Source organism: Hirundo rustica, chromosome 9, assembly GCF_015227805.2.
Source record: "Hirundo rustica isolate bHirRus1 chromosome 9, bHirRus1.pri.v3, whole genome shotgun sequence".
Lineage (NCBI taxonomy): Eukaryota > Metazoa > Chordata > Aves > Passeriformes > Hirundinidae > Hirundo > Hirundo rustica.
This window is the reverse complement of record NC_053458.1, coordinates 28,038,924-28,056,394: the sequence shown is the minus strand read 5'-3', so window position 1 is coordinate 28,056,394 and position 17,471 is coordinate 28,038,924. Positions and strand designations below refer to the sequence as shown.

Here is a 17,471-nt window from a genome sequence, read left to right as displayed (position 1 = left end):
ATCATACAGTCGGATCTCAGGTTTTTATGAAGATGTCTTGTGAATTCCATCTAAAAATGCTTTTCAGCTTACTGCAGCACCGTTTTGAAGCAGTACTGATTGAACTTCTTCCTCTTCTACTGGCTTTTCTGGTAGTGTTGTGGGTTTTGACTTTGGTGGTTAGCGTGGAAGACTGAATTCTTTGGTGTTAATGATGTCCAGTCCTTGTTGATGTTAGAGCTGGATTTCTAACACAGGAATTAGGGGTTCCTGGCCACAAAGGATCTGTGCCATCCTCCACTTCAAAGCTTCAGGATCTGTCTTTTGGATTAGCCTTATCTCATCCAGTGAAAGTCCATTAGCTATGCTATGAATGGAGAAAGGAATAGTTAGGAGTGACAAACTGGACACTGCAGTATTTTTATTCGTTTCCTTTAAAACTTGTAGGAAATCCATTGGAGTTTTCATAGGCAGAAATAGCAATAGCATTATGTCAGCTTTATTTCCCCAAGTATCACATCTTTCATCTTTTGAAAGAGAAAATAACTGAATTCAGCAATTGGATGACAAATCTGTTGTAGTTGGTTTCATGGTCCTGTGATTTTGCAGGTCTACAAAAGCTTCCTCCTTTCAGAAACTGCATCTCAGAACTCAAGGTCACGAAGCCCCGTGTACTGTATTGGTACAAAAAGGGACAAACCTGGCTTGGGAAGAATTTTTGTATATCAGTAAACTGAAATGGTACTTCAAATTAAATCCCCAACCAGACAATTGGTGTTTGTTTATGCAGAGGACATGGACACCTGAAAACCCTAATCTTCAGCCTCTTAGAGAGATGAGAAGCATCTTGGCACCTGCTGAGTGGCCTTTCCTTGCCTACCAAATTTTCACCTTATTTTATCAGTCTCCCTGCCAAATGCTCAAGCCTTGAAGAAATTGTAGCTCACTTGATAAAGCTTGAGCTTTGCTTTCTGGGGCTTTTCTAGTAGACGTAGTTAGAATGTGATGTGTGTTGCCTGCCTTTCAGGTGCCCCTGCCCCACACCCTTCCCCTCCCTAGGAGGGAGACTTTACAACAGAGCTCCAGCCTAACTCCAGTTTCTCCCGCTACCGTCGACCTCACCCTCAAGGTATGTACCACATCCCTCTAAGGGTCGTTTTCTTGCATGCAGGGGAAAAAAGTTATTGGAGAACTTGCTGGTGAACCTTTTTTTAGAGCCTTCCTTTGTTTCCTCTGCTGAACTGCTTTTGCATATAAATGGATGGCTGAAACACGAGACTCTATCAAAGGATGCATTTAAACCATAAATTTCTAACCCCGTTTTGCATTAACACTTGGCATCTCAACCAATCTTGGCTCCCACTGCCCTGAAAAACCAAGATCCTAGAGTTGTAGCAGTTGGACCACAGTGCTCATGGCAAACCATCAGAATCTGACTGAGGATTTTTGAGTGTTGAGCTTAAAATAAGTTGCCTGGTTTGGTGTAAAGGCTTGAAGGATTTTGCTTGATAAGCCAAGCTTGATTTCTTCTTAGTACTAAGACTTTGGTGCAGTGATAATATACTTTTGAGTTGGATGGCTGAAGTTCCAAATAGTAACGTGTAGGTGGTATGATGGTGTCTCTGAAAGACAGTTAGATCAGCAAGTCAGAACGTGTTTTGTTGTTTTGTAAATGTTCTGTTGTTTCCTGCTTTCCAGTGCAGAGCAAGCGTGGAGAATATTTTGAGTGCTGTTTTCCCATTTTGTTGGATTTTGGACTGTGTGCATTGTATAACTCACTAACACAGTTGGGCTCTAGCTTTGCTACCGTATTTTTAGAAGTTGTTGGGTTTTTTCTTCTTTTGGTGTCCTAGATCTGCTTTGTGATTGTGACTGCAGGTGACTGAGCCAGTAGAAGTGTTGTTGCTGCTTCTGGTATTCAGGAATAGTGGTGTTTGACCTTAGCTTGTCTAAGTTTTTGAAAGAAGAAATGAAACTTGAGATTGGATGCAGAACTAATGCTTTGGAGGAACTTGCTTGTCAATCCCAGTGAGATTTGTCTCACTGGCATGGTTTGACAGCTGCTTGCTTGTGTTCTCTACAGATGAGAAATAATTCATGTTCCCTTGTTGAATCTCTGCTTTTCTTCTGTTAACGCTTTTATTTCCTAAAAATGTATAACCGCTTTCAAACAGCAGACCTGCAGAAACGGGGAGAGCACTGTGGAGGGACAAGTAGTTTAAAAAAGCCCCGGATTTCTGCTGCATTCTTGTGTATGAATTATCCTAGTGTGACTTTCTGGCATCTGAGTGTTGTTCTGAAGTGGTCTCTGAGCGTTTGGTAGCTGGAGATGGAATCCTGTGTAATGCAGGTAGGGGCTGTTACCTCAAGGTGTGGGACACTGCCCAGTCACAGAGCAGACTCTGCTGTCTGTGTCATTCATCCTGTACTTCTTTTCCTGCTCTTGTGGTGTTGGTGATTTCTCAGGGGATGGTGGGGATGATAGATTTTGGATGTGTGGTAACAAAATAGGTCAAAGATCCATGTTTTAAAGCTACCTTGAAGAACCCTCTGACCGAAATCTGGATTGAAAGCTACTTGGAAGCAGCTTTGGCCATGATTTCTTTATTCCGGTCACTGGAGCTCTAACTCCTTTTCACAAATGCAGAAGGCAGCAGACTTGTTCTGAAGCACACACTGGGACTGTCACTGTCACAGCAGGCCTTCTGGTCCAGGCACAGCTCTGCTCTTTGTCATCCTCTTCAGTAGAACCCTTGCATCTTTCAAAAGGTACTTTTGGAGCAGGAGAGAGGAAAGCATTTCCTTCATTTTCTTAAAAGAACAAAACGTCCAAGTTCTGCCTGCATGAAGGATTAATCCTTGCATGTCCTCTTCCCTCCATCCCCTGACACAGAGAGCTGTCTTTGAAGAGAATGTAGGGAACTTGGCCACAATTGCTCCCACAGCTTGGCATCATTCTTTGGTGGAGGTAGAAGCTGTTCATATGGGAAGCCTTGCTGAGATCTTGTTTTCTTGGTGTAACTTTGCTAAAGACACCTTGACTCAGTCATCCTCTTAAGGACTTGCTTCGTAGGGCTGTTGTAGGTAAGGAGCTGAGCAGAAGAAAGTCCAAAGCAATCTCAAACTGAGCTGCTAGGCCCTCTTTATGTCCAAGGTTTAATCTAAAATTCCTGTGTAGGCATCTGGTCCAGAATCTGACCTGTTTGGACTTTCTTTTCCTAGCCCTTGGGACTTTGGTGTATTTAAGGAAGGGCACACTGGGGTTTGTCTCCAGTGGAGGTTTTGGGTGTTACGGGCAGAACTGTTACTGCAGTGTGGAGGCCCCAGTGGGTCAGTGATGAAGAGAAGCCTCAAGCAGCCATGATCTCCTTTCCCCCTAACTGAGCAGTGAAACGTCAGCACTGTCCCCAGTCTTGCTTAATTTAGAGCCTGTTACTTCTCCATATCTGGTCTGTAGATGGTGCTGCGCAGGCATTCCTAGAATATCAATCTCTCTTGCATCTTTTTTCTAGCTTATAAAAGTTAGAGGTTGCTAAGAAGCTTTCCAAAAGCAAAGCTGTTTTCCGAAGGAAAAGTTCATGACTCTGTGATGTGCCCTAGATGTGACAAAATGCAGTGTGTAGCTTTTGCTATCAGTAGTTTCTCCAGGACATCACGAAACCCAGTGAACGTAAAACCTTCTACACCTCCTCTAGTCTGGCAGTCACAGGTATTCACTTTCTCTCAATGCCAGTGCAATTCACATAAAATCATTTCCAGCACATTAGTGATGAATGAAGTTTGCCTTGTCTGTAAGAATCAGAACCAGTTTGGAGGAGAGTGTTGTGCAGGGGCAACAGAGCATGATTGCTGGGGAAGATGATCTCAAAAATAGGTGACTTGCCCCCACAGGACTTCATGCGTAACTAAGTTCCCCTCCTCCTCCTTTATTCTCTTCAGGAATCCAGAACCCCATTTTCCACATGGGTGTGTACTGATCACCTGTGACCCACTTCTTTTTATATTATTCTGCTTTTGTATCACTTCTGAAACGCCTAGACAGATACCCCAAGCCATGTTTGGTCTGTCCAAACTCTGCCTAACTCACGTAAAGCAGGTCAGGTTGACAAGCGTGGCTTAGAGAGACTGCAGCTCCCAGCTAGGGGATCTATTGAGCAGGCAGTGAGGGCAGATGTGTGGTGAGTATTTGTTTGACCCTTAATATCCACCACTAAAAACAGCACCTCAGGAAACCTACAATGAGCAATTTCAGCTCTGCTAGCAAAACTTGTTTCCACTGGAGACAGCTGAAGGTTTTGTAGAAGTCCATGGACCATGTTTGAGCTTTCGAATTAGTGAGTGCAGTCTAAACATGAATATTTCCTGTTCATTGGACCCTCAGAATGTCTCAATTTAGATTTCGCATTGCGTGTCCAGTGTAGCAAGAATTAGATTTTATTGGCTGCACTAAAACAGTGGTTGTTTCTACTTCTGGTGGAAGGTAACTGTGTCTGTAATTAAAATTTCATCTCCCTTGCTGTGCAAGACAAGCTCATAATTATAGAACTAGAAATAGAGGAGCAGGAAGCATTCTTAGCTTTAACATAAAGCAGCACGCACAAGCTGTTTCAGCTCGTGGTTGCTTCTTGAGCAGCAGTTGCTTTGGAAATCTAAACTTGACTGCTGTCATGTTCACTGAAGTGTGCAGTAGGTATCTTTGGTGGTCACTCAAAGTAGATGATTGACCGAGAAAGCAAGGGGCTGCTTCATTTAAATGGCAAAGGTAACTTGGAAGTAAAGGACTTGATGGAAATACTTAGAGGAGAGGTTTTCCCTTTCTTTTGCTCACTGTGTCTTAGCTCTTCATGTCAAACAAAACCAAGCCAAATTAGTGTGAGTGAATTCTCTTTTGAGCATTGGATGTTAAGATGATGAACCGTGCCATGTGCAGTTGGAACAGATGAGCAGCTCCAACTTCAGGCTGTTTGCTTTTTGCATGAACAGAGTTGCACGATTCCAGCGACTTCCAAAAGAGGCTCGCATGAAGCCTGAATTGCCTTTTGACTAAAAAGAACTGTTAAAGAGGAAGGAGGATTGCTTGAAACTTCCTAATAGATGAGGAAATTCTCTTTTTTCTTTTAAATAGATGGAGTCTGCACGCAAAGCATGGGAGAATTCCCCAAACATGGGGGAGAAGGGTTCCCCGGTGACCTCGGCGGCGTCTCCCATCGCTGGTGGCGGCAGCAGCAGCAGCAACGCTGGGCCAAGCAGTGGCACTTACAGCTCTTTCTCCAGTGCATCAATGCCTCCTATTCCTGTGGCCTCAGTCACCCCCACAACGTCTCTCTCAGGTACCACGTGTCAAAGCTGTAGTGTTCTGTTGTGGTGTTCTTTACTTTTGTTTTTTGAGGGATCAGATTCCTTTGGGAATTGTTCAGTGCAAAGCTAACAAAAGGTTTGTACTAAAATTGGAATGTCAGATCTGAGCAACAGCTTCCCAAATAATCTGTTAACTGACTTTACCTGTTAACTGACCTTCAGTCAGCTGAAAATTAATACTAAGATCTCTCTGCTTATATGGACTTGAAAGAGGAGGTAAATTTCTCTTGTCTACCTTACTTGGTTTCATTTTGTTCAGCCAAATAGAGTCAAACATGTAGATTTTGTGGCAGAGGATAATTCTGATACCCAGCTAATTGCAGTCTTGCTTCCATTTATGCTCTTGCTTTTTGAGTTAAAGCTTCAAGAACTCTTAACCAAAACGTATTTGAAAAAGGCAGAGCAAATGTCCAGCTGCCCTTCCACAGCCAGTGCTGGTTACCACCTTGGTTCTTGGCAGAAAACAGAAGATGCTGCGTCTGGTTAAGTCTTCATGCCTTGGAATATTAAAATATCTCTCCATGAGAGGCACAGTCACTGTGGGTTGCAATGTTTTGTTGTGTGTCTGGCCAAGCTGCCTCCTTCAGTACTTGTGTGTGCTCCTGTGCCTCAGAAGAGATGTGTATCAGGACTGCAGCACTTCCCACAGTGAACTCAACAGAACTGGCTCCATGTTTTTCTTGTGTTGGTGGAAACAGCTGCATTGGGTTTCAGTGTTCTTTACCACTTGTGGCTGTGCTTATTGAGCTGTCCCAAAACTTTGACCTCTGAATGATGAGGCTTTGAAATGTCCTTGATTGATCCCTTGCTTCTCTCCTTCTAGGAGCTGGAACATACACAACCTCCTCACTGAGTACGAAGACTGCAAGCACCTCAGACCCTCCAAATATCTGCAAAGTGAAACCCCAGCAGCTGCAGACGAGCAGCCTGGCTTCTGCCAGCCACTTCTCCCAGCTGAGCTGCATGCCATCCCTCATTGCCCAGCAGCAGCAGAGTCCCCAGGTCTATGTGTCTCAGTCTGCAGCAGGTAATGGTGTTTGTGCCTGAGAAGCCATTCATCTGCTTTTTTGGGTTTTTTTTTTCGTTTTGAGGCTGGAGAGCTGAGTTTGGTTCTGGTTTTTCTCTGAAGTAGAGGCAGAATGATAAAGAGTGTTCTGTACTCTGAGACTCACTGATTATCTTACTCTAAGTCTGCAGTGCTTTATCAGGTAGTGCTGTGTTAGTTTGTTGAAGAAAGTCCACTTGAGTTTCTTAATGTACCATTTTTCTGTTGCAGAATTATAAAATACTATTTAAGACCAGGAGTGACCTAGTTTTAATTTCTTACTTAAAATGCTGCAGTAGCTGAGAGTTGCGACATTTTTTCTCCGAGGAAAATCCTACATCTTGTTAACAATCTACTTAAATTACATGAGAGTATAACAAGCTCTTACGCTTCCTTCACCCAAACGGCTTTTTTTGGCCAGAATATATTGGTCATCCCTCTAAAATTGTGTAGGATTAATGATACCTGTGGAAGACTGATAGATTCTGGGGGTGAATTGGAAAAGACAGCAAAGCTTTTGAGGCACCCAGCACTCCAGCGCTGCTCCTTCTCCAGTGCTCTCTGGTAGCTGTTACAGTGGGAAAGACTGACAGCAGCTGCATCTCTTGCTGAAAACCTTTCTGGCACGGAGGTGTTGGGAAGCAGGTACTAATTGTATTGCTCTTCCTGAGGTACTACAGCTCAGATCCCAGCGTTTTATATGGATACAAGTCATCTGTTCAACACCCAGCACGCACGTTTGGCACCGCCTTCTCTGGCCCAACAGCAGGGCTTTCAGCCAGGGCTTTCTCAGGTATTGGGGGATTCCTCATTCTCTTTTTTTCCCCTCCATGTCCATATTGCTTTTAAATTTCCACTGATGATCTGATGGGGGCAGGAGAGAGTGAGACTAAAGACTGCAAAAAATGAGGTCATGCCTGCCCTTGCTGTTCTGGTGCATGCAGGCAGTGTTTGATGGCTGTGAAAGTTGAGAGAATAAGCTTCCACCCACAAATATGGGAAAGTTCATATTCTGGGAGGTGTTTCTGTGGCCATGTGAGTGCAGGCTTACTCAGCTTCTGTCGTACAAAATCATACGTAATCTCAGGGAGATGTTTTGCTTGCAGATCTGAATATTTCACTCAGTTGCTGCTTGTTGGTTGGGAGGAAAAGTATAAAATTCAACTACAAAGTAATTTTCACAAGGGCAGCAATACCAGCTCTGCATGCAGCCTTGGCATTTGACATTCTTATTTTACTTTTCATAATGCTACACAAATCCTGGCACACGTTCAGCCATAGCCTTTCTAACTTAATTTCAATGTTTTCTCTTCCATGCAGCCTGCTTCAGTTCAGCAGATCCCCATCCCCATTTATGCACCTCTGCAAGGACAGCATCAAGCTCAGCTGAGTTTAGGAGCAGCACCAGCTGTTTCACAAGCCCAAGAGTTGTTCAATTCCTCCTTACAACCTTATAGGTGGGTAGCATGTGCAAATTTCTTTGGGGGTTTAATGTCAAAATTATTGAATTTGTGTTCTGTGCTCCATAGATGCCTCATCTTCTTGTCTTCCCCGAAATCTCTTCTGTCTGAGAAGTCTGTGTGCAGATTGCCTTGTGCAGATGTAGTTGTGTAATCCTGGGTTAAAAAATGATGCATAATAGTTGTACCTTTAGGAACCCGGGCTTAAGAGCTGAAAGCATCAGTCTGAAAGAGCAGAAAATGTCTGTCCCTTTAGTTCAGCAATTTGTTTTTCCTAATCAAACCAACACTGGAGTCTTGAAACTCTTTGAAATTCCAGTTTGAACTCGTACGTGGCAATAAAGACCTCATTGCAGATGTGTGAGAAGATGCATGGTTTGTTTTAGAATGTTTTATGTTTGCTGCGAAAGGCAACAGTAAGAGCAGTATCATCTCTCCAGTGGCACTGATAGCCAGACAGACTTCCACTGTAAGCCTTTCAAAGCTTCCTTGCACTTCCTATCTAAACTGCTTCACAGCAGCATAATTCTGACAAATACTGTTAGTTCCACTTTGAGAAAGCTGCTTTGGAAGTTTAATTAGAGGGTTTGGCATGGGCTGTAGTTAAACCTGCTTGTTGCAATGTAGAGGCTTTAATTAACCACATTTGTATCCTGACTTTGGTGCTTGGCTGACTTTGTGGGACCAAGTATTGCTTGTCCTGCTACAGCTGACAAAAGCTGTTGCAAACAGTTGGCTAATTGCAGAAACACAATCAGGCTGGCCTGTGGTCCAAATTAAATAAATCTGATCACACACAAACATGGCATTAAATGGAGTTCTAACAGTGTGAGTGCTTCTCCCACATAGAAACTGTGCAGGGGAGGATGAGCTTGGAGATGGTCGCTGGTTTAAAACATTACAACTGAAAGTTAAAAGTGAGCTAAAATAAAAACTGATTAAAAAGCTTTGGCTCCATTGAAGCAAATCCTCTGCATCCAGTCTGGAAGAGTTTTTCCAGTGCTCACAGGGTGGCTCTAAGATTGTTTTGCACTGAAGGAAGGGTGCAGAGCAAAGCTCACCCAGGTGTGGGCACAAGCAAACCCCAGCACACCAGCAGGTGAACAGGACCAGTGCTGTGTGCTCAGACACAGCCAGCACCAGGTAAACTAAGGGGTGTTCTCAATCAAAAACACTCTCCTCTGAGCTCAAAAGCTTTGAGAGGAGCATTTATATAAAAAACTCTTGATTCTTCAGTCTGAAGGTGGATACTCACCAAGTTCCTAATGGGAATGTTCAGATAAATACTTCTGATGGAGTAAACCTGTCTCTGGTGCTTTGCTCTACTGGCTTTGGTCTTCTTTAAACAAACTGCAACTTCCCCATGTTGCTGACAAAGGAATTGAGTATCTGGTCAAAATTAAAGGCTGTGAGGTCTTTTGAAACCGAAATATTCATTTGGAAGCTACCGTGGTCAGCGTCCAGTGATTTAAGCTTTATTAGAAGGTGGAGTGTGGAGCTCTGTGGAGTCAAGAGAACAAAGCAGTTGACTTCATGACTAAGTGGGGCTACTCAGATGTGCTTTCCCATCCTACCTTGCAGCACAGGAACTGAGAACTGGCAGCTTCTGTATGTTACAGTTAAGTTATCCAAGAATTACTGCAGCATGAACATCTAAATAGCTAATTGTGATTTAAGGTTTTAGTAAGAGGCCTCATTGTTTTTTCCTGTTATTTTGTCGCATGCAGAGTAAATGGAAAAATATACCCACCTTTCTCGGGTGAAGATGCGTTCAGTAGAGCTAAGCATCCTAATTCTGTTTAAGGAATATAAGCTGTGCTCTTCATTCCTGGTAGCTCGTTGTTGAGTTCTGTCAGAGTTCTTATGAAAGACACTCGAATCTCTTGCAGGTCCCAGCAAGCTTTTATGCAGAGCGGTTTGTCTCAGCCGTCACCAGTGGTTCTGTCTGGCACAGCCTTACACAACTTCCCAGCAGTGCAACACCAGGAGCTGGCTAAGGCACAGTCCAGCCTGGCATTCCAGCAGACTTCCAATACTCAGCCTATTCCCATCCTGTACGAGCATCAGCTTGGGCAGGCTTCAGGACTGGGAGGCTCTCAGCTGATTGATACCCACATCCTGCAGGTAGGAAATGCAAACCTTCTGCAGTGGGCTGATACAGGAGATCAAGTCTTGCTCACCTTGGGTGGCAGGAAATTTAAGACACTTGGAGGAGAATGTTCTTTTAATTCATTAAATGTACATTAGCATAATCTCTGAATTGAGGCTTGTTCCCCAAATTACAGGGCTCCCTGTGCGTCTGTCATTAATTAGAGCTTCAGGTTTAATTTCTCTTAATGGTGAGAAAGGGCTGCTCCACCACCTGCAAAATGTGAGCTGTAGCACAGAGCAAAACCTTCACATTTGTCAGCTTCCCATGCTGGGGTTTCTCCTGCGCCAGTTCATGCACCACAGAACTGCTCTCCTAAATGCTCCTGATGGGATGGTGTCTCTTGCTCTTCCTAGGCCAGAGCCACACTCACTCAGGCTTCAAATCTCTACTCTGGGCAAGTTCAGCAGCCTGGCCAGAGCAATTTCTACAACACTGCACAGTCTCCCAGTGCTCTCCAGCAGGTAAACTATGGCATGGTAAATTTCCTACATTGTATTCTTCCTAAAAGCATGTCGTGGTTGGTGCTGTCTATGGGGTGGCAATAGAGGGGAAGGCTGAGACCACCTTTAATTCTTCCAGAATAAAAATTGCATGTTAATAGTGAGGTAGGGCTACAGCAGCAGTGCTGCACGAACTGAATGGCTCAGGAGCTGGATGGCCTGTGGTTCATGCTGGGTCATTTGACCCTGGCATCCTTCTCTTGAATGGTTCATTTTTCAGTGATCAGCAGATACTTAATTGGCACAGTGCTGTTGCTAATTGATTGAGGCACATGATGCCTTTATGGAAGCAGATATGAGGAATGGTGGAGAGAGGGGCAAACTCCAGGTGCAGCCTAATTGTTACTACCAGTCCTCACTGAGCTGGAGCCCAGGAGTGCTCATAGAAAGTAACTGAGAAGTCAGCAGATAGGTGATCGTGCAGGACAGCCAGGTCAGTAAAATAACTCCACTGATTTGAAGGTTTTTTCATTCTTCTGTGAAAGAACTGCTAAATTGCTCTGTGCGAGCATCCTGTCATATTTACAGGATACTGTTTAGTGGTTTCCATCTCTGGTTTGGTTTTTTGATTGAAATGGCTTCCAAAGCAAAGCTTGTGATGGATTGATTTATTATAATAGCCTACCTCATACGCAGGAAAAGTTGCTAAGACAGAAGTCTAGAAGAGTTGTAAAAGATTGGATGTTGTCTGTTGGAAATCTAGCACAGTTTTAAGGACCTTTTAGAAGAATTGGTATTTTCATTGGTGTTCAGTTCTGGCTGCCTCTCTAATTTTAATCTGCTACCCTTCAGAGCAGAATCCTTAGTAAGCCTTTCACATTTGGGCGTCTCAGATCATTCTCATCACACTCAGAATATAATTTTGCAGGTAGTGGATTGTCAGACCAAGACATGCAGTAACTCCTGCCAGTCAGGTCACTGCTGGATATTTCCATGTTTATCACTACCACTCTCTGCTCTTTTCTGCCCACAGCACTCATGGTAAACGCAAGCAAGGGACAGGCTGTGTATTTTTGGCATTGTTTTTGATGGCTAGAATTACTTGAAGTAAACAAATAAGACAGTCCTGTCCTGTACCCACCACCCCCAAACTGGTTCTTTTGTTCTGCTTTTGTTTTCTGATTGTCACACAGTGAAATCATGTTGAATGTTGTTGGAGGTAGGAGATCTCATGCACCTTTGTTTCTGAAAAGCAAAGACCCAAGTGCCATTAGAACTGATTATAAAGCAGACTGAGCAATACATTCACTTAATTGCTTGCAGCTCTCTGGTTCAATAAACTGACTCATTGAGCCATTTGCCTGGGGTAAAGCTGAAATAGAGCTAGTAATGAAAGTGACATGATGGCCTTTGTGTCTCTGTTACTGGTGATTTTATGCTCTCTCTCCAGGTGACAGTACCTCTGCCAGGATCGCAGATTTCCCTGCCCAACTTTGGATCCACAGCACAGCCACTGATTGCCCTGCCCCAGTCCTTACAGCCACCACTACAGCACACCCCTCCACAAGCTCAGGCTCAAAACCTGAGCAGACCTGCCCAAGTGACCCAGCCTTTCCGAGGATTGATCCCAGCAGGAACTCAGCACAGCATGATCGCTGCCACTGGAAAGGTAACAACAACATTGCCACAGCTCCAGGACAGAAATGAATGTGAAGCACAGCTGTTGGCTGGTTTATATAACCAGCAAACCAACTCACCTTGACTTCTTGCATCTTAAAAATCTGCCTCAGCTTTAAAAGATAAAAAAGCTAGTCGGGGTAATGCCTTAGTAACTGGGTCTGTGCATTTAGCTGAGGTTTTGTAGCTAACTTGGTGCTGGTCTGTTTGCACTGCAGGAATACCTGGTTTGATCATGGACTAGTAGGGGATTGCATGTAGAAGCATTGTGGAAAACAGTACTGAGGTGTTGTTAGAGCAGCAGGGGAACAGCATGACTCTGTCACGGCTGGTGGCAGATTCTGGATCTGCTTGAGTGTATTGCTGTGCTTCTGGACTAAAACCAGAGCAAGTGTTTGGGTTCAGGGGTTTCAGTGGGCTCTGTATCAGCCATGACTGACCTTAAACCAGAATTAAACTCTGCAGTTATTGCTGGGGGTCTGCCTTTCTGAATAGTACAGCGTGGTGCATATTAAGAATTGTATACAAGACAGGGTCTTTCAGTAAAGAAAAAAGAAAAGGCTGGTCTTGCAGCTCAGGAAAACTGAGCGACAGGTCCAGTGAGGAAATAACACTAAAACACGAGGAACATGAATGTCATGGGGGGAATTGGCTCCTCTCCTTTATGTGAAGCTGCTAAGGTGATTGCTAATGAGGGGATGTGTGGAGCTGGCTTCCAATCACAAGGTCTCTTGTCTTAGATGGAATCCCAGCTTTACAGGCACCGGGGATTTTCGGATAGTGTGCAGCACTCGGCAGTTGCAGTCCGCTTCCAGGTGAGCAGTGGGTGACACCCTGGACATGGACACAGCTCAGCTGACTGGCAGGAACAGCAAGGTCCTCCCACCTCAGGGACTGATCTACTTCTGCACCTGAGATCCCTGCAGCTTCTGGCCTAGATTTTAGGGTGCTTTGGAATATAAAATAACCCCATGTTCCTGGTGATTTACACCTGAGATAAGAAAAATCTCTGTGTTAATTCCCCATCTCAGACAGTAATGGCAACCAGAATTTCAGACCACCTAGACGAAGTTTACAGCTCCTCACCCCCAGAGTGCGTATGATGGTTTTTGCACCGTGCAGTTTTCCAGCTTCATGGGATCTGGCCAAATCTTTTCAGCTTTGCAGTTGTTAGGAGCCCATTTTGCAAGCAGCAGCATGTTTCTTTGCTGCAGTTGTCACTGGAAAATGATCGCTCATTTCAGCAAAAAATGAGGGAAGAGCTGCAGTGGGATGCTGGCCTTAGATGACTTTCCTGCCCTGCTCTAAGATTCCCATCATGTTGCTGCTGAAGAAAGTCGACTTAAAAACAGCCTCTCATTTTTTCAGTGATTTATTGTTGCTGTTATGCTTCATGGCCATGTGTGGAAATACGCTGTTCCAAAGACTAATTGATTCTGTTCAGTGTATCTGCAAAATAGCATTCAGGAGCCATTGCTCCAGTTAGTCTGGCAATTGTTTTGCGTGAATGACAGCTCCATTTTTGCTGTGCTTTGGGTTTGTTTATTTTTATAAACCTAGACTATTTGGTGGTATTCTTCTTCTCAGCATTTTTCAGGATTATTTCTAAATATTTTCATGTGGTACCTGAGATGGGAGTCTTGGTTCAGGAGATCTCAAGTCCAAAACATATCTTTTTTCTTTTTTTTAGGGCCAGATAGATGAAATGACTCTCAAACCCCCTGTCATTATGCAGGAGGAGCAAGTTAGAAAGCCAATACCATTGCTGCAAGTGCCAGATAGGGCAGGAAAATTGTACACAGAGGTGCTTGTGGTGCTGGGCCTGTCCTAATTGTAAGAGGCTGTTCTGCAGTCAGGCTTTCATCTCCACTTAAGTGACCTCTTTTCGTTGAGGTAAGCTAACAGCCTCTTAGCAAATGTAATTTTTTTAATTAGAATTAACATGTCAGTTGCTGTGTTTTTCAGATATCAGAAATGGATCTGAAGGCCTTTGGAGGTGGCATTGATGTTAAACCTGGAACACCACCAGTTACTGGCAGGAGTACTACCCCAACCTCCAGTCCCTTCCGGTAAATCTCCCTTAAGCTGAAAATTCCTTAAAACCAGAGGTAGAAAATGTACCTAGTCATGCGTGAGCAGCCTTTTCTGGAAGGTGTGAGGTGAGGGGCCACTGATACACACCTCGGTGCTTAATCTGAGCTCATGAGCAGCATTCCAGTAGGTTATCACATCTGCTGTAGTTAAACAGAAGGAAATAGCTCTGAAGTAAAAGGTGAAAAATACTTCTTTGGGTAAATGAAACGAGAAGTGGCAGGGAAGATGCAGTTTAGGTTTAAGCTGTAAGACACTTTATCTGAATTGCGGTGTTCAAAGTGAAAAACACTTAGAGGCTTAGACAGCAATTGTGGCAACAGTTCTGTTAGAGGAGTTGTTGCAAGGTCTGTGAGCTACTCACAGGTGAAATTAGTAAACAAAACAGACTCCTTTAAGCTTACAAAATACTGTGTGTGCAGCTTAGCTGATGTCCCTGCCACTGGTGCCCCTCTGCTTGTTTTGGCAGGAGCACATCACCCACACCTTCTGCACAAGAACACTGCAAGGCCAGCTCTGTTTCCTGAAGAAGGCTGGTCACTCTCTTTTTCTGGTCACTCTTTTCTCTCTGAGGGCTGCTTGCCACCCTTCCCCCAGATAGTCAGTCAAGCTTCATGTAATTGGTGGTGATTCAACACCTTGGAAGTTTCAGTGGAGGGTCACATTCTTAGCCAAATAAAACAGGGAGAGCATTTTCTGTGAATTCTTGAAATCTGTTCAAGTGCATTTTTGAATCATTTGACAACAGGTCAGAGTAGAGGCAGCTGCATATTCACTGCCTGTAGTGGCAAGCTCTGAACTTGCCACAATAGAGCAAAGGAGCAGGAATGAACATAAGATAGCGGGGATGGAAACTACATCTAACATCAGAAATATCACAAACGTAACATCAGTGTTTGTGTCATGAGTTCTTGGGGTAAAGGGCTCTTTCATACATTCATGGCCTGGAACCTCTTCGTAGCTGAAGTATTTCCAATTACGTTTTCTCTTTGGATTCTGAAGTTCTGAGGTTTTTTTGCACATAGAAGAAGTTTCACACCAGCTTTTCTGGGAGATTCATTCTTCCCCCCTCCAGTGCTGAATTTCTAGTTGTAACTAAGGGCAGAAACATCCTCTGAATGAAAGCAGTTGATTTTAACTGGAGTTCTTTCCTTTAGGGCCAGTTCTACAAGTCCCAACAATCAGTCCAATAAAATGAACAGCATTGTCTACCAGAAGCAGTTCCAGTCTGCAGCTGTGAGAATGACACAGCCCTTTCCTGCACAGTTTGCACCACAGGTAGGTGACTGGTGGCTTCCTACAAACAGATTTGTTCCTCTGTATGACCTGGTGGCTCTGACTCGACTGTGTCTCCTCAGGCTTTTATCATGGGGAGATACAAAATGGAATCCTTAAAATGAAATGGCCTAAGAAACTCGATTTCAAGATCAAAGCAAAGAATCACCTCTCTGATCTTGCTTACAAGCAGTGCTGATTTTGCGGTGTTTAATTTGGAGTTGTGTGCATGCTGAGGAATTCAATCCAAGTTGTGAGCGATGTAGAACAGATGGATTTGTGGCTTCCCCAGGCAGCTGTAATGTTCCTCGTCCTGCAGAACAGGTCATCTGCTTGGGGAAGGGGAGAAGCTTCGTGTCTCGGAAGGGTCCCAGTGCATATTTTACACGTGTAAGGACAAAGCAGATCTGCAGCTCTGAAGCACCGAAGGAGCAGTTCAGCTTGGAAAGGATCTCTGAGGTCACACAGAGGCACAGGGGTTGATTTGCTTTGGCATTCCAGGGAGCACAGCTTACAAGGGTGGTGTATCTCTGTTGCAGGTGACAGGAGCCAGGCTGCTAGGGAAATGGAGCCTCTCTAAAAGTGTTATTTCAGACAGAAAGGAGATTGCTGTCTTCCTTTTAGCATTTGGAGTGTTTGACTGCACAACTTGAGATTTGATTTTTGGATTGTCACTGGCAGAAACTGCCTCACTCTCCTGGGTCTGCCTTTCACCAGTGACTGCTCCACTGCCCTGTGAGGTTCTTTCCCTGCTCACAAGCTGGGTCGCAGTTGGTGCTGCTTTCAGGCACAGCAGCACTGCAGGGCTGTTCTGCTCTTGCAGTTCAAGCCTGTTCTCTTGACACTCGTTTCAGAGAATAGCAGCTTTTTCCCCTTTAGGATAATGCCAACGTGCCATCGAGTTGGCAATTTTCTAATTGAGAACTGTCTCTCTTTGTTGTTTTTCCCCCACTTAGATCCTCTCTCAGCCTAACCTGCTCCCTCCATTGGTAAGAGCCCCATTTACTAACACCTTCCCAGCGCCTGTTCAGAGGCTGCCGGTAGTTCTGCATAGTCAGATGCCGTCTCAGATGACCACAGGCCTTATGAGCCACCCTCAGTTACCACGTGTGGCCAGAGGTCCTTGTGGATCAGTACCTGGAGCCAGAGGCACTCAGGCCCAGGCTGCGCTGAAGGCTGAACGAGACGTGAAGGTCAGTATGTGAACAGCAGCGCTGTTACCAGCAGTTCAGTCTGACAGCTCTCACCCAGGGCAGGGATGTGTCTGCCAGTCGTGGCTTCACAAAGTGCCTCTGGACCCCAAGCCAGCAGCCAGGCTCTTAACAGCTGAACGCACACCTTCTCTAAGCCCTGGTGTTCTTTGATGAGAATCTTAGACTAAAATATTTCTAGGGAGCTTCCTGTCTCAGGTGGTCTTGTGGTCAGCAGCCATGGAGCTGCCACTGCTCTCCAAGGCAAAGTGAGGTGTCAGGAGCCTGGTTATCTTTGAGCAGTGAAGCTGCACACCTGGCTGTGAGCTATCCTTTCACCCCCAGCTCCCCTCTTCCAGCCAGCCTCACTCCCTGGGGACTCTGGAGAGTCATTTTCCCATGGTTTGACGTGCCTGTGCTGAATTCTCAGTGCTAGAATGCAGGACATGGTGCACTCTGCAGAAGAGGGGGCTGCATTTCAGTAGCAGGAGATGACAGTCACCCGAACTTGTTACAGCACTTTGGGACCCTTCAGTTGGAGGCAAACTCTTCTTCCAAGGCAAGACTGCAGTGTGGGACATCTGTGTAGGGACATTGCTGGACACTGAGCCTGATTGCTGCAGAAAAGAAATTGCTTGGATAGATGGTGCTTAGGGGCTCCTTCATCTGCTGCCGTTCCTGTAACCTGTGCACCGAGGTGTCAGAGCAGGAGAGAGTTCTGGTTGTGCATGGCTGGGGCAGGACTGATCACCACTTCAATTCCAGGTGCTTGGTCCATTTTCTGTCACTGATTTGTGCAGCTGT

At 44.8% G+C, this 17,471-nt stretch overlaps 1 protein-coding gene across 12 annotated transcripts in view; it reads left to right on the top strand.

Annotated features, from left to right (window-relative positions):
- Nucleotides 1-17,471, top strand: part of PRRC2C (proline rich coiled-coil 2C) — a 68,001-nt gene that overhangs the window by 47,337 nt on the left and 3,193 nt on the right. For 5 of the 12 annotated variants that reach the window (XM_040073040.2, XM_058421783.1, XM_058421786.1 and 2 more), the window contains 11 exons: nucleotides 1,007-1,108; nucleotides 5,105-5,309; nucleotides 6,161-6,364; nucleotides 7,054-7,175; nucleotides 7,703-7,839; nucleotides 9,732-9,966; nucleotides 10,348-10,455; nucleotides 11,885-12,103; nucleotides 12,852-12,926; nucleotides 14,077-14,180; nucleotides 15,360-15,480. In XM_040073040.2, the coding sequence (XP_039928974.1) occupies nucleotides 1,007-1,108; nucleotides 5,105-5,309; nucleotides 6,161-6,364; nucleotides 7,054-7,175; nucleotides 7,703-7,839; nucleotides 9,732-9,966; nucleotides 10,348-10,455; nucleotides 11,885-12,103; nucleotides 12,852-12,926; nucleotides 14,077-14,180; nucleotides 15,360-15,480 (1,632 nt within the window). The remainder of the gene's footprint in view (nucleotides 1-1,006; nucleotides 1,109-5,104; nucleotides 5,310-6,160; nucleotides 6,365-7,053; nucleotides 7,176-7,702; nucleotides 7,840-9,731; nucleotides 9,967-10,347; nucleotides 10,456-11,884; nucleotides 12,104-12,851; nucleotides 12,927-14,076; nucleotides 14,181-15,359; nucleotides 15,481-17,471) is intronic. The other 7 variants (XM_058421791.1, XM_058421789.1, XM_058421792.1 and 4 more) reach the window with 5 other exon arrangements.